The sequence below is a fragment of the Dromiciops gliroides genome, chromosome 2, assembly GCF_019393635.1.
Source record: "Dromiciops gliroides isolate mDroGli1 chromosome 2, mDroGli1.pri, whole genome shotgun sequence".
Taxonomy (NCBI): domain Eukaryota; kingdom Metazoa; phylum Chordata; class Mammalia; order Microbiotheria; family Microbiotheriidae; genus Dromiciops; species Dromiciops gliroides.
Window position 1 is genome coordinate 275,092,815 of NC_057862.1, and position 27,496 is coordinate 275,120,310.

A 27,496-nucleotide genomic window follows, 5' to 3' on the forward strand; every position below is an offset into this window, starting at 1 on the left:
CAAACATTGTTCTATTTTTCAAAAAAGGAAGAAACAGAATGTGAAAATACTAAGTTGAGGAGATTGTCTTTAATTCCTGGAAAAATTATGCAACTGATAATTAAAAAGATGGTAAGAGAATATATAGAAAGGAAAGCAGCTATTATAGATTTCATCAAGAACAAACCTTGCCAGATTAACATTTCCTTTTTATGGGTATACTAAATGAATAGATGAAGGAAGTGTTATAGAAATACTTTATCTAGGTTTTAGCAATGGGTTTGATGCTCATGCTATTTTTGTAGAAAATATGGAAAAATGTGAGTTAGACAAATAATACAATCATATGGAGTCAAACTTGTTAGATGGTTGTCCTCAAAGAGTAGTTTTTAATTGTATGATATTAAGAAGTCAGGTTCCTGGTAAACCACCCTAGGGATCTGTACATGGTCTTATTCAGATTAACATTTTGATCAATGACTTGGATAAAAGCCTAAATGGGATGTAAGCTCATCATATTTGAAGATAATGTACATTTGTTAAGGATAGGTAACAGTGAATCTTAGAATTTGGATTCAAAAAAAGGTCTTGGCAATCTAGAGCACTGGGCTGAATCTAAAGAAATGAAATTAAGTAAGGATAAATATAAAATCTTGCACTTAGATACAAAAAAATCAAACTTCACAAATATAAAATGGGGGAGGCATAGATAGCAGTTTTGAAAAGGATCTAGGATTTTCATTCACTGTAAGCTCAATATGGGCTAGCAGTTTGATATGGCAGCTAAAAAAGTAAATGTGATGCTGGGCACAGAGGAACATAACTTCCAGGAATAGCAAAGCGACAATTCCACTGTACTTTGTCCTTGTCAGACCTCATATAGAGTTTTGTGTTCAGTTGGGGGCACCATGGTTTAACTTTTAAAAGGACACTACAGGGCAGCTAGGTGGCGCAGTGGATAGAGCAACGGCCCTGGAGTCAGGAGTACCTGAGTTCAAATCTGACCTCAGACACTTAACACATACTAGCTGTGTGACCCTGGGCAAGTCACTTAATCCCAATTGCCTCACTAAAAAAAAAGAAAAGAAAAGAAAAGAAAAAGGACACCACAACTTATAATTTGGGAGTTTTTCCAGATGATAAAGGGACTTGAGTCCATGCTATGTAAAGATCTATTAAGGAAACTAGGCATGTTAACCTGGAGAAGAGAAGACTTTAAGAGGAATGCAATTTATTTGAAAGAATATTATGAGGAGGGATGAGGCTTATTTTATTTGACTTGCATTGAGGGCAGAACCAATGAATAGAAGTTGCTAAGATGCAAATTTAGGTTTGATGTTAGGAAAAATTTCTTAACAGTTAGAGGTATCATAAAGTCAAATGGGCTGCCTAGAGAGGTGTAGGGTGATCCCTACTCAGAGGTCTTCAATCAGAAACTAGATGACTACTTGTCAGTTATGTTATGGGAAGGATTCCTTTTGTCTTGGGTAATACTAGATGGCTACCAAGGCCCTTTCAGGTTCTCAAATTCTGTGATTCTTCTTTTCTTATAGCATAGTAATATTTTATTATATTCATTAACCATAATTTTTTTAGTAATTCATCAATCCTTTGAACTATTTTATTTGTAGTTCTTACCCAATAAAAAGCTGCTGATATAGATATATGTATCTATATCTGCAGCTTTTTAGTAGTAGTTTATTTTGGTGTATATGTAATCTTTCTTTATATCTCCAACATTTTTTGAGAATATATGCCTAGCAGTAGTACCTCTGGGTCAAAGAACATTTTAATCTTTTTAAAAAAACATAACTCGATTGTTTTTCAGAAAGTTTGGGTTGATTCACAGGTCCAGTAAAAATGTGGATCATCTTTCTACAACCCTTCTAAAATTAAATATTCCCCTTTTTGTTATGTTTGCCATTTATTGAGAGTGACATGAAAGCTCATAGTTGTTTTGATTTTCATTTCCCCTATTAGTGCTTTGGAACAATTTTTCTAAAAGGTGTTGCTAGATTGCAATTTTTCTTTTGATAACTTTATAACCTTTGAACATTTATTCATTGGGGAAGGGTTCTTGTTATTATACATTTTTGTTAGTTGCCTGTATGTCTTAGATACAGACCTTTATCAAAGATCATAAGAGTGTGTAGACTAAGAAAAGAGAACTAAAAGACAATTTCGGCTTTCCATTGTAACAGGCTGCCTCACAAAATATTTGATGGAAAGATTTTTGCCTCCGTTAATCACTTTTTTTTTTTGGCGGGGCCACGGGGGTTAAGTGACTTGCCCAGGGTCACACAGCTAGTAAGTATCAAGTGTCTGAGGCCGGATTTGAACTCAGGTACTCCTGAATCCAGGGCCAGTGCTCTATTCACTGCACCACCTAGCTGCCCCGATCATTTATTTTTTTATCCTGCTTTCATGGGTTTTATTTGTACAAAACTTTTTTTTATTCTATGTAAGACATTATGGGGGGGGTGGCTAGGTGGCACAATGGATAAAGCACTGGCCATGGATTCAGGACGACTTGAGTTCAAATCTGGCCTCAGATGCTTGACACTTACTAACTATGTGACCCTGGGCAAGTCACTTAATCCTCATTGCCCCCCCCCCACAAAAAAAGTATGTATGTATGTATGTATGTATACATATACACACATTTCTTGAAGAATTCAGAAAAGCCAACTTGGGAATTGACAATATAAATATGTAGTATATATGTATATACATATATATGAATGCAGAACTTCCTTTAATTATTTTTACTGAACTTTAAACTAGATAACATATGTAAAGTTCATTATAAACCTTAAAGCTCTATATAAGTGCTACCTATTGTTGTTAATCACACTGGAAGTTCTTGTGGTTATTACATTCTCATAAGAAATCTAGTTTTTGTTGTATTGCTCTTTCTTTCCACAAATGTTTACACCTTTCCTTTACCACTCCCCCAACATTTTATCCATTGTATTGTTTTTTTTGCTCATTTCTTTCATCTTTGTAACTTTTTTTTTCCTTCTGTGAGGGTTTCCCAGAAAAGATATGTAATTCTCCTTATTGTTGCTGTTATTTTACCTTCTTTGGAAACTTATCGTTGTTTTAAATGATAAAGGGCAGCCACTTTTCTAGGAGTACATTCTAATGAACTTCTTTTAATTTTCCTCTACATAATAATTATCTTCTTTTAAAATTAGTGCTAACAATGGATATGTTATGTTCAGTTTTTTAAAAAATCATTTGTATTTTATTATTTATTATTTTAAGTTCTATTTTAAAGGGTAATAATTGAGTGAAAATATGTATTAATTGCTAATTAAATTTCTCTTACTAAAGGTTACATAAAGCTAGATTGCTCAGATTATATGGTCATCACATAGTAGAACACTTTACCTAATGGTAGTTTAAAATTTTTAGCATGCATGTGCAATTTTTTTCTGAATTCTACTTATTCATTCATATATTTACACATTTTTATTATGTCATCCTAATCCCCAGGATTGAACCCAGTTGACAAAAGTCTAGAATTAGGATCTGGGAGAGTATACTCCACCCACACCCAACTGTAGCCAGAATAAATAATGAGAGCAGTGTTCCAGGTGGGGAGAAAGTGTGAGCAAACAGATGGAGATTGGAAGAAACAAAATGTAAATGGGGAGCTTGAATGGGTCAGTTTGATAAGGAAGGGGGTAAAGAATAAGCACTTATTAAGCACCTGCTATGTATAGTGCTAAGCACTATACTAGGGCTTTTACAAATATTAATTTATTTGATCCTCAAAACAGTGCTTGGAGATAGATACTGTTATGCTCCTCATTTTGCAATTGAGGAAATAGAAGCAAATAGAATCACTTGACGAGGATCACATAGCTAGTAAGCACCTGAGGCCAGGTCTTCCTGACTCCAGGCCCAATGAATTATCCTGCTCTATTTTATCTCTGTGCCACCTAGCTGTCTCATTAAAACAGAAGACTCAGAGGCAGGAACAAAAAAAATATTCTATCATATTCTTTTAAAGAGAGCTCAAAATCCCAGCCATCTCTTCACTTGCCACCAGCTGTTCTGCTGGGTTTTGACTCTACTATCATTTTCATCATGCTCCACCCAGAATAAGCTCATCACTAGGGGAAACTTATCAGCATGGACATTATTTTAGCTTTGCTTTCCACATCTAATCAGTATCCTGAGTTGCTTCTGTCTCTCTTATGGAAGACACAGCAAAAACCTACTTCCATAGTCTTCCTTTATAAAGAACTCAAAATCCCAGCCATCTCTTCATTTACCTGCCTGGTTTTGATTCCATCATCATTTTCATCATGCTCTTCACCTTCCCTCCCCTCACAGGATATACTGAGGAATCATTTCCTTCAGCTTCCTTTTGTGTATTGTCCTCCACTTAAGCTTAGATTGTAAATTCCTTGAGGGCAGCCACTGTCTTTCTTGGTCTTGTTTATACCTCTAGGACTTAGCATAGTATCTGACACAGAGTTGAATGCTGCCTAATGTTTATTTTATTTTATAATATAGGAGTTGTGGAAGATGTTGATGGGAAAATATTGAAAAATTAAGTAGAAAAGTGGCATGATAAAATTTGTGTTTTATTAATAAAATTGTGTGGCAAAAAAAGGTGTGGTATGTGGGATAGATTACAGAAGACTAGACATAGGGAGACCAATTAGGAAAAGATTACAGCTATTTTTCATGAGATGATAAAGGATGCAAGGGACATTGTATAAGAGAAAAGTTAGCACTTGGTAACTGGATTTACAGGTTTGGGAGAAGGACTTGAAGATACTTCTGTGTTTCTGACTTTTAATGGAATAATAATTGACAGAAAGTAAGAAGTTAGAAAGAATTGAAGGATAGGGCAAGGATGATAATTTCCAACTTAAACATGTTGAGTTTAAAGTGATGCTCAAGATGTAGAGAAACAGAGAAAATGAGAGGGGGCAAATGCATAATCTAGATAATCCATCAAAATCCCCATGAGAATAGTAGTGATCATTGGGCTTTAACCTTGATTAGTACATAAAAGAAGAAAATAGAAATTCACATTTTATTTAAGGTTTACAAATTGTTTGCCTTTCAAAAACCTCTGAAGAATACAGTGCAATTATTCTAATGCTCATTTATTAAAGAGAAGCTAAATGTTCAGAGAAGTCAAGTGATTGGCCTAGGGCCATATACTGGAAAATGCCACATGATCTAAATCCAGATTTCTTGATTCCAGGACCAGTGCTCTTAGCACCAATCCATGTTGCCCCATAATTGCCCAGTGATTTTCAAAACCTATCATTTTCAAAAGCTATGGCTGCCCTCATTTATAAGACGCAATTAAGAAATAATCAAAGTAGATTCTCTTACTCACTCTGAACTGACCACCATTTCCATCATCCAGTTCCAGAATGTATCCTTCTGCCATCACTGTTGACAAAGGTGGCTGTTTCCATGACAATGTAGCACTGTTGTTGTGTGTACAACAATCTTCCAACTGTAGAAGGGGGGCTGCTGGCACCGGAGAGGAAGCTAAACACAAATGAATGGAACCCTGGCTTTTTTAATTGTCAAGGGACATTTGCATTTTTTAACATAAGTGCAAACATATCAGCAAACAGTTGAATACTCTATAGCAACTTAAAAGAAACTATTGATCTATGCCAGGGACAACAGCAAATTGACCCAGAATGATGAGAATGTCCCTCCTGTCACTATGATCTCTTTTAAACATGTTCAGGATGGCTTGCTGGCTGTTAAAACTAAAATATTGCAGGAGAACTATTTGTTCACACTGCATTCCCCATTAATAAAAACAATACAAAATAAAATCACCATTGCTCCCCAATCTCAGGGCTAACTCACAAAAGCCTATTTAATGCATAATGTATTAAAACAGCACTTTTAGTACTTTTGGAAAAAGAAATTATAAATTTTAAACAACTAATTTACAAACCATTGGAACAACCCATTTGTATGTTGGCAGAATCTGTACCAATTTCTCAAGTATAGTAATTAGTCTTGGGATAGGTAAGGTACATTGCTCTTCATCTTGGAGCAACCTGGCATCAGGGTCAATTGGAAAATTTGCCACAAAGTGTCTCTGGATCTTGTGATGCTTATTCCTTGGGGGCCTATTTCTTGCATCATTTCAAACTATAGAAAAATTCAATTTTAAGAGCTAAAATAATCTTTTAGAAATAGGCTAAGCAAACATGGGGTTCCCATGACCTTAAAACAATGCAAGTAAGGCAGTACCTGGATGGTGAAGAGAAACCAGGAAGTTGCCTGAGCTCTCCTGAGCTTCCCTCAAAACAACATTAAATCAAGTCTCTAAACAGATTCTGAAACTAAAGAATCCACAAAAACACAGAGACACAATTTTCCAACTTGAGATTATTTAGAAGACTTCAGGAAAGGCTGGTGGTGCAGCAGGCCAGTTGGGAGATGCACCAGCCCCTGCTGAGAGGGCAAACAGCCAGATAGTAAACCACCCACAGGACAGGTGCAACTAGGCCAAGCCATCCCAGCACAAGGAACAGGTGGTGAGAAATCTGAAAGCCACAGAGACCTCAGAGCAGAAAACCAGTGACCAGGCCCCTATCCACCAGCACAAGGAACCTTGCAACAGTGGCCCCTGTGCCCCTAGGAGCAGACCTCAACTTTAAAAGTAAAAAATAAGCCACACCCCACTTAAAGTAAGTGATAAGATACTTAAAGAATCAATCATAGACTTTAGACTAAGTTTTAAAAATTCCTTCAAGTAGGACTTTGCAGAACAATCATATAGGGATATGATGAAGAAATTTGGCCATACCTAATGGGTTGTCAATAAATTTTCACAAATAAATATGGAAATTAAGAATGAATGGAATAAGCTTGACTTTTTAGCTAAAACTAAGAAGAAACCAACATGGGTGGGGTGGGAAAGGTCAGAGCTTAGGAAAGACAGTTTGACTTTGGCTTCTTCTCTTCCCTTCCCACCATATTTTGATTGGAGAAGGATTTCATGTGAGCTTTGAAGGGTCTGGAGAATTTTGGACTTCCCATCAGTTTTCTAGCATTGTCCATAGTCCCTATCTTGACACTCTCCTCACTCCAACATGGCAGAGGCTGATGACAGTGTGTGCTTGGGGAGCTAAGAAAGGATGAATGCAGATTTGCCACCCATAAGGGGAAATTTTTGAACAGTCCAAGCATAGAAGAAAAAAATTTCCAGCAAATAAGAACTCTAAGTTATTTCTGCCACATGTGATCTCTAAACTTGAGTCTATTTGTGAGAGAGTGTGTCAATCAGTTAGTCAATAAACATTTATTAAGGGCCTATTATGTGCCAGGGACTTTGCTAAACACTGGATATAAAAAAAAAAGGCAAAAGACAGGATCTGCCTTCCCAGGAGCTCAAAGATAACATGCAATCAGTTCTATGCAAACAAGATAAGTAACAGGATAAATAGAAAATAATCAACAGGAGGAAGGCACTAGAATTAAGAGGGGTTGGGAAGGCTTCCTGTAGAAGATGGGATTTTAGTTGAGTCTTAAAGGAGGCCAAGGAAACTAGAAGAAAGATGAGAAGGGAAAGTATTACAGGCACAGAGGACAGCCAATGAAAATGCCTGGAGTTGGGATGTGGAGTGTTTTGTACTAACTTTTTTTTTTCTTTTTGCTGTACTTCTCAGGAATGTCAATGACAACAGCTAGCATTTGTACAGCACTCTAAAGTTTGCAAAGTACTCTAACAAGTATTGTTATTTTATTGTTAAAATTACCCTGGGATGTAGGTGTTTTTTTCTTTTTTATCCCATTTTCAGATGAAGAAACTGATGCATACAGAAAGTAAATGACTTGCCCAGTGTCACATAGCTAGTAATTGCCTTAAGCCTTGTTTGAACTTAGTTATTGCTGATACAAGGTTCAGTGCTCTATCCACTGTGCTACCTCTTTAAGAGCTACTTAAAACATTTGACTAAACTGATTTTCAATAGATATTCTTTGGGGGAAGTGCACCAGTCAGTGCTCCAGCTGATGACAATCTAGTTTCTCAATGGCACTTCTAGAACCTCTACGGAGAGGTATTTCTGGCCACACAACTTATTAGTGGCAGTTGGAGATGGATAAGGATCCTTAAAACTTAGACTACAAATATAATAAGGAGGGATGCAATAGTTTTACAAATTATCCAAAATGAATAATTTTTTTTTAATTTTTTTTTTTTTTTTAGTGAGGCAATTGGGGTTAAGTGACTTGCCCAGGGTCACACAGCTAGTAAGTGTTAAGTGTCTGAGGCCGGATTTGAACTCAGGTACTCCTGAATCCAGGACCAGTGCTCTATCCACTGCGCCACCTAGCTGCCCCAAAATGAATAATTTTAAAGCACTCAAATTTACCTTACCAATTAAAGAAGATAAATAAACATATTAGAGAATTGCGGAAAGACAAAAATCTCATAGCACATACCAAATGAAAGTCAAAATGGATACATGACTTATGCATAAAGGATGATCTCATAAAGAAATAGAGGAGCAATAAAGGAATTAATTTTTAGATCTATGGATGGGGGAAAGTTCATGTCCAAATAAGGGATAAGCGGATCATGGAAGAGTAAAATAGACAATTTTGATTATGAATGTTACCCAAGCCCTAAAGCCCAAATATTTGATATTCTTTCCTCATTGGTGGAGACCAGTACCCTGTGTCTGTGTGAGAGGTGGGTTGGATTTGGCAAGAGCAAGAGAAAGGAGAGCTCCTAAGGCTCTGCAATTTCTTCGGGTTCCTCTGGCTTCCAGCCTCAGGAGAGAAGATGGATGATACCAATTCCATTTCCTGTTGCTGAAGGGATAAAAGACTCTGGCAAAAAGGCAGCTAGGTGGTGCAGTGGATAGAGCACTGGCCCTGGAGTAAGGAGAACACTTGACACTTACTAGCTGTGTGACCCTGGGCAAGTCACTTAACCCCAATTGCCTCACCAAAAAAAAAAAAAATCAATATGAGAGGAACTAGCTGTCTCCATAATTTTTTAAAACCTTCTACTGTCTATACTAGACACTTTGGAGAATTTCCCATGGGGTGAGATCTAGGACTCTCTTGGTTGAGCTAAGATATCTTACTCCTAATTGGAGAACTCCTTCACTCTGTATTGTCTGCTTTCTATTCTCATACATATACTTTCTCTGATTTCTGTTTGCTAACAACTTGGGTAAATTGGTTTCTTTGCTATTTGCTATGTGTGTATTCATTGTGCAACTGGTATTTGGTGGGAAGGAAGCTGTCATGGATATAGAGCTTGGGGTCCTTTCACCATTAAGAAATAATAATTAGTACATTACATTAAAAAAAGGTATTGCATAAACAAAACCAACAACCAAGATTAGAGGGAAAGCCAGAATGTTGGGAAACAATTTTTATAGCTAGCATTGCTTATAGAATTACTAGGCCCCCAAGCCTCATTTAATAGATAAAAATATCAGTGCTACTTGTAGCTCTTGATTATGATTGAAACAATGGTTGGCAAGCAAAATGGCTTAAATGGTTCCATTTACAAACATTGAAACAAGAAGGAGAATTGTTCATATGTCCGAAGACCTTCGTAATTGATTTACTGAGAAACTGACATCTTCCTCTTTTGTATTTCAAGTGGATAAAAGAACTGATATAGTTAACGGGGCTCATTTGATTATATCCTACTCTCTGTTAAAATTGTTAGGGAAGATTTAATACTTAGTAAACCTATTGATAACAATGCCACATAAAGATACATTTTTATTATAATTGGTGGATTTTTAAAAATAAAAATTATGTAATGTAGGAAAATTTTGTTGGTCTATCTAATGACATTTTAATTAGCATTAGAATAAACTGATAGTTCACAATCACTACTTTAAAACGTGTCCCTTTATGTAATTTGAACACATTGAATGCTTCACAATCACTTTTATTTAGAAATATTGGTGAAGAGCTTTATTTAGTTTTTCAAGTTGTTGAAAAAGTAATCAATTTTATAAGAAATAATCCAAGAAAGAAGGTTCTTCGCAAAATTGCAGAGTTCAAATCATTCCATATTACCACAAAATATGCTGGTTTTCTCTTACTCAAATAAAATATAACCTAGGGAAAAAAATCTATATTGATTGTTCTGTGAAAAGTAACTGGAGGTTAATGACGTTGGGGGATGGGGACAGAAAAGGGAGATGTCATAATAAAATTTGGAAACTACTGACTTGTTTCAAATATCTCCTCCCCCCAAAGTTAATTATGTGTCAATTTACCTTCTATTTAGGCTATATTTTTTCCTTCCATTTTTTCAAAGAAGCTGTTAAAATGCCTTGCCAAACATACCCTGGAGCTACATTTCTCTGAAACATCCGTACTAACTGCCCAAAGACAATTTTCTAAATTTCTCTCCATTAATGACTATGCAACTCTATTGCTGAGTTCAAGTTTTAGTCTTTTCAATAAAAAAAAAAACAAAAGATAATTAGGTTATGGAGGTTTCCTGTCATGCAATACTGTATTGCAATGAGCTATCAGCCATCAAACAAAATAATCCAAAAACCATGTTAGAGGTTAGGAGGAAAATGTCACATACAGTAGCTATCTGAGTACCAGAAGGCCAGATTAAACATTTAAAACTGCACAACTTCATTACATGACACAAGCAGACACTATAGAAATCCTCTTATGAGGTTGTATATGAAGTAGTTAATCAATATGTTTATGTTCCCATCAATTACTTGTCTTTGGGGTTCTGGACTTCAACACTATTTATAAGCAACAATACTCACATAAGATAACTTTTTTGACTTATTTGGGTATACCTACCTTTCATTTGTACAAAGTCGAGTTGGTGGATGGATTGTAGCAGAGGTGTGTTGTCTAGATTCAAATCAAAGTCTGTTGTCATCCTTGGCGTAAGAGTCCCTTTTCCCCATTGATCCTCAGTCAAGTGTACTCTTCTAATGAGTGCGTCAGAAATCTAATCACATTAAAAATTGTGTGAGATTACATGCCACATTAGGAAATAGAATAATTTCCTTACCCTGAAAAAACTAAGAGGCCACTGAAATGGACTTTACCCAACCCTAAACTTTTCTTGACACATTTCCAAATGTCCCTATATTTAGAGCTAAATTTACACAATTGCAGGCAAGGTTAGTGTAAACTCATTTTATTGATATAAATGATGTATATGCTATAGCACTAGTTACTGGATTATGCAATTCTTTCTGATTTTACTGTCTGAATAGAATCAATGCTACTGCAACAGGGAATGTGCAACCCACCCTATGTGACTGATCAGCTAGTCTCCATCTTATATTAAGAAATGACATTGAACTTCTCTTTAGAATAATAAAATGAGGGGTGTCAGAAAATGACAAGAGATACTAAATTAATTATATTCAACAAAAAATAATTTCTAACATATTAAAGACAAAGTCTGTGAAGTGATTATTTTTTCCTTGGTAGTATTTTATTTTCCAATTACATGTAAAGATTATTTTCAACATTAATTTTTGTAAGATTTCGAATTCCAAATTTTTCTCCCTTCCTTCCCTCCCCTCTCCACAAGATGGCAGTAATCTGAATATGTGTATGTGTGTGTGTGTATATACACACATATATAAAATCATGTTATACATATTTCCATATTAGTCATGTTGTAAAAGAGGAATCAGAACAAAAGGGAAAAAACCAAAGTGATTATTATTTAATAGACCAGAAACCAAACACTAGAAGACTTAATTCCTTTGAATTCTTCCCTGGGCCCCCATTGTCCTGATTGGTATTTGCCTCCCATCACCCACTACATCTAGACCTTGCTTTATGCATGTTTCATTTCTCTTTTTGGCTATCTTCTTACCAAGTACCTTGCTATCATGTCATGCCATAGGCCCATGATTCAAATCATTTAGTTCCACTCATCATTCCTTTACCTTTCTAAATCAAAATATCCCTCCCTGACCAATACTTCCATATGTATGTAGTATTTTTTTGAATGATGAATGTAGGGAAAGTTAGTTATTCAACATGCAATTGGTAAATGCTTACTATTTGCTAGATATTTTGCTAAGTGCTGAAGATACAGTCTTCTGTTTTGATATTTGCATCTACAGAAATTAGCCTGGTTCTTGGAACACAGTGAAGGTCTTAATATATGCTTTCTCTTTTGTGTATTCAGCATGGAGCTTTCCTTTTTCCTATATATTATAGTCATTTTCTTTCTATTGCTTCTTTGTTTCTTAATTTAGTATTTTTATTTGAAAATGCCATACTTAACCAAAAGGCACTGGCCCTTTAAGTGGAATTTTAAAAGATAATATTTCATTAAAATTTGGTCTTGATGAACAGAAAAAAAATCAAAGTATATTCAGGTAGGGAACAATAAACTATCAAGGTATGATTCATACTGGCCTAGTGGGAAGAACAATAAATTTAATGTTTTAAGACTCAACTCTGGGATACCTGATAGTCAATTGACCAGGGAAGTCACTTAATTTCCCTGAGTGTCATTTTACTCATCTGTAGAATAGTAATAATAATACATTTCAAGAAGATTGTGATAAGGGAAGAAACAATTTTGGAAGGATTGGAAGAAGCTCTAATAACCAGGGGAATTTCCTTGGGAGGATAAAGGACATTGAGAAGAGAGAAGTTCTATTCCTATTCCTCCATTCTTCTATAGAAATACCTAGATCCGGGGGCAGTTAGGTGGCGCAGGGGATAAAGCACTAGCCCTGAATTGAGGAGGACAAGTTCAAATCTGGCATCAGACACTTGACACTTACTAGCTGTGTGACTCTGGGCAAGTTACTTAACCCTCATCACCCCGCAAAAAAAGAAAAAAAAATACATAGATTTGAAGCCAGCTTCTTGGGCATACAGAGACAAAGACATATAGACTGACATAATCAGCAGTGTTCTTCCCCTTCAGACCTCTCATAGTATTGTGCTCTTCTCTTATGCACTTATGTATTATTGTGCATTATTATCCATATGTGTACTATTCTTCTACTGCACTTCTTCACTTTCACTTCTAAATCTAAAGATTCCTTCAAAGTTCAACTCAAATGCTACCTTGAGGCCTTTACTGATGCCCAGTTTGCTGGTGTTATTGTCAATTACCTTGCATTTACCATACATCTGTATATATACATATTAGATATATTTTTTCTTATTTGTTTGCATATGTTCTTCTTCACACATGACACTCTATTTCTTGGATCTCTGACTTTGCATTGCTTGTCCCCCATAACTTTACATAGGTTCAGAATTGTTGGTTTCCTTCAAAACTCTTCTCGAGCTCTACTTTCTATCGCAGATATGTCAAAGTACCCTCAGATGCTAGCACCTTTCCATGGTTACTTTGTGTTTGCTTAGTGTGGATCTTGTATATCCCTTTATATACAGCAGGTCTCCTCCATCTCAATGTAAACTCCTTGAGGCAAGAAATGATTTAATTTTTATCTCTGTTATCTCCAGTGCCTAGCACAGTGCTAGCAAATATTTAATAAATGTTTGTTCATTGATTAAGTGAGGGGTTTTGGAAAATGTAATAACACTATGTAAATGTGAATTGTTAATAATGACAACTACTTTATTTTCCTCACAACTCTGATAGCACAAATATTAGTCATTGTTCTCTTTTTATAAATGAGGAAAGTGAGACATCAAAATAAGGAAAGGGAACAAGCATTTATACAGTGCCTATTATGTGCCTGATGCTGTGCTAAGGACTTTATAAATATTATCTCATTTGATCTTCACAATAAATGTGAGGATAGTTGCTCTTACTGTCCCCATTTGACAGGAGGAAATTATGGCAAACAGAGGTCAAGTGACCTGATCAAGGTCAGAAAACTAGTTAATGTCCAAGGCTATATTTGAACTCAGGTCTCCCCAACTCTAAGCCCATTGCTTTTTCCACTGAGCAACCCAGCTGCCTCTAATTAGGAAATGGGGGGGCAGCTATGTGGGACAGTGGATAAAGCACCAGTTCTGGATTCAGGAGGACCTGAGTTCAAATCCAGCTTCAGACACTTCACACTTACTAGCTGTGTGACCCTGGGATAGTCACTTAACCCTCATTGCTCTGCAAAAACAAAAACAAAACCAAAACAAAACAACAAAACCAAGCAAACAAATAAATAGGAAATTGGAATTAAATAACTTCCCAAGGGTTACATAGCTAGGAACTGGGACCTGAAGCCTATTTCTTATTCCCAACACTCTTTCCATTATATTATTTCTCTAATAGTTTTTCTATTATTACTTCTGAAGCCACCAAGTACATATTGATTGGCCAGAAAGTTGCCACTGATAAAGTACATTAATGTACAGTTATTTGGATTTTTTCCATTGATGAAACCATTCTAGCTAGATGCATTGATTGATATAAAAGGCTCCAAATTTCCAAAAAAGAAACCTACCTCTAGGGGCAGCTAGGTGGCGCAGTGGATAGAGCACCGGCCCTGGAGTCAGGAGTACCTGAGTTCAAATCCGGTCTCAGACATTTGACACTTACTAGCTGTGTGACCCTGGGCAAGTCACTTAACCCCAATTGCCTCACTAAAAAAAAAAAAAAAAGAAAAGAAAAGAAAAGAAGAAACCTGCCTCTTCTTGTGAGCTAGAACTCAATTCTTTTACTGCCACCTCAGTTCCCTCATGTCTAAAATGAAAGGGTTAGACTAGATGACCTCTAAAGCCCTTACAATTTCTAAAATACTATGATTCCAAAAGGCTGTAAATTTTAACGAATGATGAGCTTATGAGGTTTTTTCCTTTATTTTTTCAACAATACTCAGCAAGTACTATCCCATACAATATTCTTTATGATTAATAGCATCTGGGAATGATTTTCTGGATGCTGGGCAATTTCATGGCAGGAAAATTACAAAACGGAATTGTGTTAAGGTGGGTTATGCTATATATTTCTGACCTTGGATTCCTAGACTCAGTCTTGTGCAATACTCGGAATTTAAAAACCAAAGAAGTACACACTCACCTGCAAAAAGCCACTTGGATCATTTTCTTTGATAACCTCCAGGCAGTATTCCATGAGGCCAGTAGTCTGCCGCAATTTCACTGTGCAATGAGATATCTGATCTCGTACAACCTATAAGACAAGTTAATGTTACAAAATAGTTAAAACTATAGCAGAATCATCACCGAAGTATAAGGACTTCTACATTTCCCCTCTCAATAATTCTGGCTTAGTGGTTAATTGTCACTTTCATAGTCCCCATTGAGTCTCCGGCCACCCATTTCATTTATCAAGGAAAAGTACACTGAAAGGGACCAAGACATGTCCTCTGCTCCATGGAAAATGATTCAATTAGACCTCAGCTAAGAGGAAGTAGTCAGGGAACTCAATTTATCAGTGCGTAATGGTCCGCTCACCATCCCTACACACACTCCTTAGTTTCAGTACAATCCTCTAACACTTATGGATTAGAAAAAAAAATAATAATATTTGTTGATTCTATTTCTACCTATATAAAGTATTATATATCTATTGCTTTTTCAATTATTGTTAATTAATCAGAATAAAAAAGCAGGAACTGCAATAATATGTAATATTAGTTTCAGTAGCCAGAAATTGTCATTGCTATTACTTACACTGTTATTGCTAATACAAAACTTTAGAATTTGGAACAGTGACAACTTAATGTCCTTTCTTGGGTAGTCTGTGAAGAGAGGGAGTTGAATTGTTATTCTGGAGAAACTGTTAATAGTGATTTTGGGGAAGAAACTGAGAAAACAGAGATAAAAGAATAGAGAGAATTGAATTTAACCTTTATACTGCTACCCTCAAAGGACAGGCACAATAAAAATGGGAGGTCTGAACTCAAAGGGAGAGTTACTCTTCTTTGTATTGAAGGTTCTTCACATTCCAGTTGGAAGATTGGGCTAGGAAGAAACTATAGTTTCCTATATTGTCAATATATTTATATATTATTTTCTCTCTATATACATATATGTCAATATATTTCAACTATATTGCCTATGTTGTCAGATGCAATTGACGCTGGTTAATTTTTGCTGAACTTATTTTCTTGGTGTTTTTTGTTTGTTTGTTTTTTGTGGGGGGCAATGAGGGTTAATTGACTTGCCCAGGGTCACACAGCTAGTAAGTGTCAAGGGTCAGAAGCCGGATTTGAACTCAGGTCATCCTGAATCCAGGGCTAGTGCTTTATCCACTGTGCCACCTAGCTGCCCCATTTTCTTGTTATTTAAAGCCTTGTTATAAGATATGCCTTGTTGGGCATGGGAGCAGGAAGGGATATTTGGAAATGAATATGCTGTTTAAAAAAAGACATCAATAAAATAATATAAAATTTTAATTTGTTTTATTAAGAGAAAGAGAAACAGTAGGTATGATTCTGCTTTAAACAAATCAAGGGAGTAGAGGAGCAGTCTCTGGAGACTGACAAGAAGAATGAGTTGGTGAACTAGGAAGTACTGGGATGGACACAGTAAAAATAAAGATAGGGTTTCTACTTTATCCTTGGTTGTTCTCTGTTTCTGCCTGGTAAGATTCTGGTTTCAGAACAGTTCAGAGTCAACTAAGTTATCTTGTTATTTATAGTAATTTAGCAAATAATCTCTAACTAGACACCAGAAACAAATGGAAAACAGCTAAGGGTGATGATAGTCCAGGATGTTTTAAGGCTGTTGGATGTTGTGACTTTCCCAGGGTCACACAGCTAATAAGTGTCTGAGGTGAGATTTGAACTCAGGTTCTCCTGACTCCAGGACCTGCTCTATCTACTGCACCTTGTAGCTGCCCTGAATGATGACTATATGCTGCTGGACCAGTGGTGGATTAGAGATTTCCCAGGCTTCTTTATCAATCACAAAGTCACATGATAAAATTTTTGTATTTCACTTTAAATTAATGGCTTTAGATTGTTCTTCTAGAAGCATTTTCTAGACTTTTCTGCAGTAAATTCTCACTCTGACATCTACATTGTGGAGTTTTAGGACTCCGATTGAAAATAAATAGCATTTTACATGTATTTTTATGTACCTTTATTTTTTGTAAAGTATCCAATCACTGTTCCTATTAACTTCTAACAGTCTTTTTGGGAATTAAATATTGAAATACTGCATCATCAAGACAATCCCAAAGGATGAATAATGAAGCATACTATCCACCTCCAAAGAAGAACTGATACTGATTAAACACAGACTGAAGCACACTATTTTTTCACTTTCTTTCATTTCTTTCCTTTTTTTCAAGTTTTCTTATACAAAATAATTAATATGGTAATGTTTTACATAGCTGCACATGTATATACTATATTTGATTGCTTACAACATAATGTTGCTTAGTCAAAAAAAAAGAGAAAGAAAGAAATACTGGATGATAAACCAGAAAATGGAAGCCTGAAATCAATGAAGACCTCACAAAGTCAGCTATTCTTCAACTCTTGGCAAACTAGTCAGCCTTTAAGTGCATATAGGCACACTGCTAATCACTACAGATCCTCTCCTGATGGACTGCTTGCTACACATTGAATGTACTGTCCAGGGACAACATCAGTGGGATAAGGACCATGATGGAATGTTCTGTGTAATTATCCCAGAATGCAAGTCTAATACAAACTGCTTAAGCTTGTTTGGAATAGATAAATCCTTTAAGCCTAGAAAGAAATATATGTGCCTGAAGTTGTCAGTGGCAACCAGCTGGTGTTTTCTGTCTACGCAGAAGTGGCTGTCTAAATGAACCACAATCACCGTGTAAAAAGTTAATGTACCCTTTTCACTTATTAACTACTGGGCTACTTCATTTGGAATACATCTAAACTCATTCATTGTATCTTCTTTCACATGGAAAAGTAGGAGAAAAGGTAGTCCTTCTGTCAATTCCTCCTGTCAATTCTGTCAAGTCCTTCTGTCAATTCAAATGTTATTTCCCAAACAAGAGGAACACATTTATCTTGAGTCCAAGCATAAGCCAAATCAAAATTTGTTAGAGGTCCTGGGTAAACCATATCTGGAGCATGTTCCCCTGCTGGCTTGTAGATTATGTTGTCTCCACTAAATCTTTCTGGTTTTGAAACAGACCCAAATACAGCAAAGAAGACGTAAAATACTTGCTACTCTTTCAAAGGTTCTGTAGTTTTCTGAATCCTTTTGGTCAATATCCAATGATTGTTCTTTTAGTACAATCAAGAAACTTGATTCCTTCCAAGTTATGAACTCCTTGAACAGGGTCACTTTTTTATTGCTTGATGTAATCCACTCTTGCTGTCACTGATCTCTGACCCTTGTATTCTCTCTCTCTCTCTCTCTCTTTTTGGTGAGGTAATTGGGGTTAAGTGACTTGCCTAGGGTGACACAGCTAGTAAGTGTTAAGTGTCTGAGGCCAGATTTGAACTCAGGTCTCCCTGAATCCAGGACTGGTGCTCTATCTACTGCACCACCTAGCTGTCCTTGTATTCTCTCTTCATCATCATACCATTCCAGAACAACTTTAGGGTAGGTATTAGCTTATCCTGTATCTTTGGGCTTTTTCCAAGTGCTGATCATAATCTACTCAGACAAACACCATTTGATTCTTATTTGGATCTGCCTGAATCTACAGTCAGCATAAAATTCAACTAAAGCAACATCTGCATTGTTTAAAATTCCATCTATATTTCCACTATCAAGACTTGCTTTTTCAGCTGTTTTTGGAGTTAAAAATCTAAGGTATCAAATGCATCAGGGAGCATTGGAGGCCAGGGGAGGGTAAGAAGATGGCAGCTTTCCTTAGAGTGAAGGGGTCTTCTGCAGGGAGAGGGGAAGGCAGCGGTCAAGTTAAGGGGTTGGGTCTTCAGGATACTTCAGTGCTTCGTCCTCTCCACCTGGGCTCCAGAAGCTAACACCCAGGACAACTTCCAGAGAGAGCCCACAAGTCCTCACTTCCAGTTCCTGGCTGCAGCGGAGCACATTTTTGTTTTTCAGTTTGGGTTTTATTTTGGTTTGGTCCACACCCTCAATAAGCTCCTATTCTATTGGCTCAACAACCATGTACAAAACAGATATATAAAGTATAAAAGATATAAGAGATATATAAAGTATAAGGCATATGGAATATAATTTTTTTAAGTATTTTTTTATTTGTAAGTCAGAGCTCATTACTCCACAGGATCCCAGGAAATCTGTTCTATGGCTCACAAGGGATTAGACTAAAGTGAAACTATTCTTGTTCTATCCTTCAGACGATCATGAAGAAATATTATAAAGTATATCCCAATGAGATCAAATAAGAAGAAAATGACCCATATGGATGGCAATATTTATAGTAGCTCTTTTTGTGGTGGCAAGGAATTAGACATTGAAGATCTCTTCATGTCATCAGGAATGGCTGTCATGTGTCACATGTCACTGGGACTAGCTGATTGAGTTATGGTATATGATTATAAGATTATGTGCCATAAGAAATGATGAAAGAGATAGTTTCATAGCAGCCTGGGAAGATTTGCATGGACTGATAAAGTGAGGGGAATCCAAAGAGTAACTTAAATGATAATAACAATATTGTGAAAACAAACAACTTTGAAAGATTAAGGAATTTTGATTAATGCAATCACCAGTCACAATTCCTGAAGACTCATTATGAGACATATTATCTATCATCTGAAAGACAGGTGATCAAGAGGACAGATTAAAACATAAATTTTTTGAATGTGACTAATGCAGTTATATGTTTTACTTGACTCTACAGGTTTATATCAAAGGTTTTTGTTTTTGTTTTCTTCTTAGGGGGATTAGGGAAGCTGATTTTTAAAATAAAATAAAATTTAATTTATAAAGAAACATTACAAGTAACTTAGAAAACATTGAGTCTTGTCATTCCTGAACTCATCAATGAGTCACATACCCTTACTATCTGTGATTATTAGAAGACCTAGTTTCTTTCTTTCAAATTTCTTTCAAAATTTTGGAGCATGCAATTTTATTCTTTCTACTCAGAAATTACCTGAAATTTCTGCTGAAGCTATCATCTATCACTCTTAGATAAAATGTAAAAACAGTTCACTGGAAGAGCTTAGATTGGCATAACAGGATTTTTTAACTGCAGTCAAATACTTGAAGGTTTAGGTGACCTACTCAATTATAAATGCGACATCCCTAAATTATTGGCTGATGTTTCTTTGGTACTATTTTTGCAACACAGCCTCCAATCTACAATTACAAATGAGCACTCGGGGGCGGCTAGGTGGCACAGTGGATAAAGCACTGGCCCTGGATTCAGGAGTACCTGAGTTCAAATCCGGCCTCAGACACTTGACACTTACTAGCTGTGTGACCCTGGGCAAGTCACTTAACCCCCATTGCCCCGCAAAAAAACCCCCCAAAAAACAAAAAAACAAATGAGCACTCATACTGACCAAACTACAATGCATAGAAGCACATGGGTAAAATTTGTCATGACAAAATTACTGCCTTGTCATATATAAAAGGAGACAAGTTCATGGATATATTGTATTTCCATTTTTTTTTTTTGCTCTTAAAAATAGGCCTTTAATGGCCAATTCCAATCATTAGACAGAGAGTGTCTACGTTGATCCTTGCTGTTATCAAGCATCTCCAGTTTCCTCCTTCTTTCCTTCCAAGTGCATTTAGATATCCCACTATATGCTCAACTTATGCTATGTAAATCTAACTTATCACATTTTTCTGTCAATGTTTCTTACAGTTGCCCAGGATAAAAGGTTTGTTACAATGGTTATTATTTTTGTATACAGGTTGGACTAAATGGCCACTGGGGTCTCTTCCAGGTCTCATATTCTATGATTTTAAAATCTGAGTCATCTTTGACTGCCTCAGCTTCCTTATCACTCATATCGTATCAGTAACCTCTCCTATTTATACTTCCTTTCTAGTCTCATTACCACTTATTACATCATTTTACTTTACTTCAGTATCATCCAAACTAGCATCCCTGCATAGACTGGAACTCCATGTACTTGTGTATGGTTGTTGTTGTTTTTTCCATAAAGGTATTTTATTATTTTCCAGTTACATGTAGGGATAGTTTTCAATATTTGTTTTTACAAGATTTCTAGTTTCAAATTTTTCTTCCTCCTTCCCCTCCCTCTCCCCTCTCCAAGACAGCAAGCAATCTCATATAGGTTATATAAGTACAATCACATTAAACATATTTCTGCATTAGTCATGCTGTGAAAGAAGAATCAGAAAAGAAAAAAAAATAGAAATGGTTTGGTTCAATCTGCATCTAGTTTCCACAGTTCTTTTTTTCTGGACTTGGAGAGCGTTTTCCATCATGAGTCCTTTGGACCTATATTGGACCACTGTATTGCTGAGAAGAGTCAAGTCTATCAGAGTTGATCAACACACAATGTTGTCGATACTGTGTACAATGTTCTCCTGGTTCTATTCATCCCACTCAGCATCCATTCATGTAAGTCCTTCCAGGTTTCTCTGAAATCTGCCTGCTTATCATTTCTTACAGCACAATAGTATTCCATTACATTCATATACCACAACTTGTTCAGCCATTCCCAATTTATGGGCATCCCCTCAATTTCCAATTCCTTGTCACCACAAAAAGAGCAGCTATAAATATTTTTATGTATATCCTTCATTGTTGAAGAGGACCAATGACACAAGGTAATGTCTTGATGTGTGTGAATTGTATTTAAATGAAGTAGAGTTGCACAGTCATCAGCCCCACTCTCTCTCCCAAAGTCATCTAAATTCAATGGCAAGACAAAAATCAAGATGACTGGTGATGGCCTGGGATGTAGTCAATAGCCTTGGTATCTTTAATGTCTGACCAAGCTCTAAGCACTCCATAGTGCCTGTGGGTATTGAAACAAATTTTTCAGGGTCAGCTAGGTGGCACAGTGGATAAAGCACCAGCCTTGGATTCAGAAGGACCTGAGTTCAAGTCTGGCCTTAGACACTTGACACTTACTAGCTGTGTGACCCTGAGCAAGGCACTTAACCCTGATTGCCCTGCCAATAAAGAAAATTTGCCCATTACACTGGGGGAAGTCTTCACATTATTGGGGTGGACACCCCCCTAATTCACCTATGTGTTGTTAGCCCATCTGCTAAGATGGTTTACCTAGTGTGAGCACTGCACATGCTACAGCATCCACAGGTGAGAGTTGAGTGGCAGATAGCCACCCAAAGTGGATGAGCAGCCCTTAAAAGAACTCAGAGGCAAGATCTCATACCAGAGGTGCTAGTCCTCCTTGAACATCCCATATACCCCATGGAAATAGCTGTATCTTAAAAAGCTACAGGTTTACCTTGGAGAAAATAGTCTTAAGAAGTAGCAGTGAAAACAGTTGGAATTTTATTTTTCCTCCGGATGAATTTGAGTTCATAGAGGAAATACTTTTTTTTCTATCTCTATTATGAATTCTGCCATAACATAAGCATGAGACAAAATCATCAGCTACCTAATTACAGTATTTATGCCAAGTATGGAACTTTTCTTGGAAGCAGGAAATTCTTCTGTTCATTTTTCTTTTTGCCAGTATGAATATAAATCACAGATGTGCTTATTTTCTCTGATTCATTATGTCTGGAAACCAGAGAGTGTCCTGAATTCCTCTCTCAGAGGAGAAGTCTGCCTCAGAATAGTCATAAAATATCCCACCAGTGGAAACTGGGATCCAACTCATTTTCTTTCTTTTATTTTCTCAGAGCTCAGTACTCACCTTTAGTTTGTGTTCATGTTCCTTATTGACTCGAGAAAGCAGCTGAGCTTTTCTTCTGTTGAGAGCATCAATGAGAGCATCACACTGGGCCACCAGGCAGGCTTCAAATTCAACACTGTTCTCCTGTACAAAAACAAAAACCAAATGTATTACAGACATGAGATTTTAGGATCTCATCCATACTCTAAAGGAACTGGTAGAAATGAAGCTCTCTACCCCTTATACTCTGTAAAAATCCTTATTGAAGGGAATGAAAGGGTACTTCTGAATATAATTCATCTATCTATCTATGTATATATGTATATACATATGTAAATACATATAGGATATGTATATATACAACACACACACACACCTATCTACTAAAGAGTGTTATTCTTTTGTTTAAGATCTTTCAGTCAGGATAAAAAAAAAATTACCCTAAAGTCAGTTTATTGAGTTGAACTAATTAATTGACATTAATACCAATAACAAAAAATATATCTATTTGGGAGTTGAAAATAGAAATGGATCCTACAAAGGAAGTTAGTTTAAGGTATTACCAAATGTCAGCAAGGAGAAAAGCATTAATCTCAAAAGTTCTTATTCACTATGAAATCATACCCCAGGTAATTTGTGATTCACAATGCAGATCCTGATTTGAAAAAGAATAGAATGCTCTCAGGAAAAATGCTGCATCTATTGACATATACATAAGAATAGGGAAGGTTAGGTACTTTTCACAGACTAGTAAAGATCCAGGAAACTGAGAGGAAGTGAGCTGTCTTAACAGTAATAATAGCTGATATATAATACTTTAAGATTTTCAAAGATCTTTATGTATATTTTCTTATTTGGGACTCAAAAGTGCCCTTTGAAATAGATGCTATGGATGTTACTACCTCCATTTTATAGATAAAGAAACCCAGCCTGAGGGCATTTCAGTTGTTTTATTCATGGTCACACACTAAATGTAAAGAGTGGGATTCAAATGTAAATCTTGACTCCAAGTCCAAGATTCCATCCACTTTACCTTAAGAGAAATCAAGTTATCTTTAGATTCAGGGAAAATAAGAAGAAAGCAACAATAAGTCCAGACTTCAAACTTAGGTATTATAGTATATTGACATGTAAAAAATGGCAATTCTATTGATATTTAAAACTGGCCTCAAAGTCAGGAATGCCTATGTTCAACTCCTACCTTTAATACATACTGGTCAAGTGACCTTAAGCAAATAACTTCTGTGCTCAAGGAAATTCTCCAAGTCTAAGTTGTACAGGCACCAACTTGCACTGGTAGAAGGAGTTTATTTACCTGGGCATTACCTCAAAAAATAAAATCACAGGTATAATTCTTATCTTAGTCCTTATCTGTATCTTTATTGACATTTAAATTAATTTATTAGTACATAATATCAGTGGACAGATAAAAGGAATTTAATATAACTATTTTCTTTTCCATATTAATAATTCCTACCTATGCAAAAATCATATGTGAAATGTGAAAGGGCAATACTTATATACTTTCTCTAAAATGTGCTTTTCCTAGGATGTTTAAATTTTAGAGCTTTTTTTGGGGGGGGGCAATGAGGGTTAAGTGACTTGCCCAGGGTCACACAGAAGTGTCAAGTGCCTGAGGCCATATTTGAACTTAAGTTCTCCTGAATCCAGGGCCAGTGCTCTATCCAGTGAGACACCTAGCTGCCCTGATGTTTAAATTTTAGATATAAATTTTTTATCTCAGAGTAAAAATTTGGACATATCAGTACATTTTAAAAATAGCTCCCTTACATATAACATCATTTGTTCTAGATATCTTTATCTTTATTTTTGTTTTTATTTTATTTTAGATATTTTATTTTTCCCAATTTCATGTAAATATAATTTTAGCATTCTATTAAAAATTTTTAAGTTCTAAATTTTCTCCCTTCCTCTCCCCTGTCCCAAGAGTGCAAGCAATTTAATATAGGTTATATATGTGTAATCATGCAAAACATATTTCCATGTTAGTCTTGTTACAAAAAAAAAAACATTAAAAAAAGAAACCACATACAAAAAAAAGAACATGAAAAATAGGATACTTTGATCTACATTCTGATTTTAGTAGTTCTTTCTCTGGATGTAGATAGCATTTTTCATCATGAATCCTTTGGAATTGTCTTTAATTATTGTATTTCTAAAAATAGCTACGTCATTTAGAGTTAATCACGGTACAATATTGCTGCCACTGTGTACAGTGTTCTCCTGGTTCTTCTCACTTCACTCTGCTTCAGTTCATGTAAGTCTTTCCAGGTTTTTCTGAAACCACCCATTTTTCATATCACATAGTACTCCATTACAATCATACAACACAATTTGTTTAACCAATACCCAAATGAAATGCATCCCCTCAATTTTCAATTATTTGCCACCAAAATAAAATCTTCTGTGAATAGTTTTGTAAACTAGGTCCTTTTCCTTTTCTTTTCTTTTCAAAATCTATTTAGGATATAGACCTAGTAATAGTATTGCTGGCTCAAAGGGCATACACAATTTTATAGTCCTTTGGACATTATTCCAAATTGTTCTCCAGAACAGTTGGATCAGTTCACAACTTCACCAGTAATGCTTTAGTGTCTCAATTTTCCCACATTCACTCCAACATGTATCCTTTTCCTTTTCTGTCATATTAGCCAATCTGATATGTGTGAAGTGATACCTCAGAGTTGTTTAATTTGCATTTCTCTAATCAATAAGATTTAGAGCATTTTTGTGTAACTATAGATGGCTTTGATTTCTTCATCTGAAAACTGCCTCTCATTTGATCATTTATCAATTGGGGAATGACTTGTATTCTTCTAAATTTGCCTCAATTCTCTATTTGAGAAATGAGAGCTTTATCAGAGACAATTGATATAAAACTTTTCCCCAGCTTTTGGCTTTCCTTCTAAACTCTTGACTGCATTGGTTTTGTTTGTGCAAAACCTTTTAATTTAATAAAAATTACCCATTTAGATTTCTTTTTTGTTTTGTTTTGTTTTTAATTTTTTAGTGAGGCAATTGGGGTTAATTGACTTGCCCAGGGTCACACAGCTACTTAGTGTTAAGTGTCTGAGGTCGGATTTGAACTCAGGTACTCCTGAATCCAGGGCCAGTGCTCTATCCACTGAGCCACCTAGCTGCCCCCCCATTTAGATTTCTTAAAGCTATTTGTTTCTTGTTTGGTTCTAAATTCTTTGCTTATCTATTGATAGGACAGGCAAATTATTCCATGTTCCTCTAATTTGTTTATGATATCATTCTTTATGTGTAAATTGTACTCATTTTGACTTTATATATAGTATATAGTGTGTGATGCTTATCTCTACTTACTTTCTGCCAAGCTGTTTTGCAGTTTTCTCAGAAATTTTTGTCAAATAATGAGTTATTTTCCCAAAAGCTTGGATCTCTGTGTTTATCAAACACTGAATTACCATGGTCATTTACTACTGTGTATTATCTGCCTGATTCACTGGTTCACTGCTCTATTTCTTGACCATTACCAGATTGTTTTGATGATTACCACTTTGTAATACAGCTTGAGCCAGCAAGGCCATTTACCTTCACATTTTTCTTTCATTGATTCCCTTGATATTCTTGACCTTTTGTTCATCCAGGTGAGTGTTATTATTTTTTCTAGTTCTATAAAAGAATTTTCAGGTAATTTGATTGGTATGGCACTGAATAGTTCAATTAATTTAGGCAGAATTGTCATCTTATTATATTGGCTCAGCCTACACATGAGAAATTAATATTTTTTAAATTGTTCAGCTTTAACTTTATTTGTGTGAAAGTGTTTTGTAATACTCTTCATAAAGTTCCCAGGTTCATAAAGTGTCCATGTCAGGTAGACTCCCAAGTATTTTATGTTGTCTATAGTTCTTTTAAATGGAATTTCTTTTTCTATCTCTTTCATCTGGGTTTTGTTGGTTATATATAGAAATGATGACGATTGTGTGGGTTTATTTTCTATCCTGCAGGTTTGCTAAAATTGCTTATTATTTTAACTAGCTGTAGGAGGTCCATCACATAGCAATCAAATTGAATTGGTTAACAACAATCAAATCGAATTGGTTGACATGATTGGAAGTGGGTTATATTAAAATGAAGTTCAAGGATGACATCAGAGAAAGGAATACAAGATGTTCACTCAAGCTGATCTTTTTATCTACATGTGGTTCAATCTCATCAGTAAGATTCCTGGGCTATCTAGACAACAGGATCAGTCTCCACACAAAACTCTTTTGTGAGCTTGAGTATGGTTTGACCCAGATGAATCTTACTTTCAGGGAGAATGCAGACCTTGAGTCAGGGAGGAACAAAGGACTAAGAGAGAAGGAAAGATCTCTGGGTCCCCCAAGTATTTATTATTAATAATTATTTCTCATGATATCATCTGCAAAGAGTTATGGTTTTGTTTCCTCAGTCTATTCTATTTCCTTCATTTTCTCTTTCTTGTCTTATTGCTATAACTAGCAATTATAGTACAATATTGAATAACAGTGGTGATAACAGACATCCTTGCTTCTCTCCAATTTTATTAGGAAAGCATCTACTTATCCTCATTATAGACGTTGTTTGTACATGGTTTTAGATAGATACTACCTATCATTTTAAGGAAAGATCAATTTATTCTTATCATTTTTGGTGTTTTTAATAAGAATCAGTATTGTATTTTGTCAAAAGCTTTTTCTGCATCTAGTGAAATAATTTTATGATTTCTGTTAGTTTGTTATTGAAAGTTTCAATCATGCTGATAATTTTCCTAAGAATGAACCAGGTATACATTCCTGGTAAAATCCCACTTGGTCAGAGAGTAGGATCTTTGTGATATATTGCTGTAATCT

General features: G+C 35.7%; 1 protein-coding gene and 1 pseudogene across 3 annotated transcripts in view; both read right to left on the reverse strand.

Moving 5' to 3' along the window:
- Window positions 1–27,496, reverse strand: part of TRIM9 (tripartite motif containing 9) — a 143,099-nt gene that overhangs the window by 53,743 nt on the left and 61,860 nt on the right. For all 3 annotated transcript variants that reach the window (XM_043981957.1, XM_043981956.1, XM_043981955.1), the window contains exons 3-6: window positions 22,653–22,775; window positions 14,972–15,082; window positions 10,792–10,945; window positions 5,348–5,505 (exon numbers count right to left, since the gene is read on the reverse strand). In XM_043981957.1, coding sequence (XP_043837892.1) covers window positions 5,348–5,505; window positions 10,792–10,945; window positions 14,972–15,082; window positions 22,653–22,775 — 546 coding nt within the window. The remainder of the gene's footprint in view (window positions 1–5,347; window positions 5,506–10,791; window positions 10,946–14,971; window positions 15,083–22,652; window positions 22,776–27,496) is intronic.
- On the reverse strand, window positions 17,448–19,961 carry LOC122741918 (annotated as a pseudogene).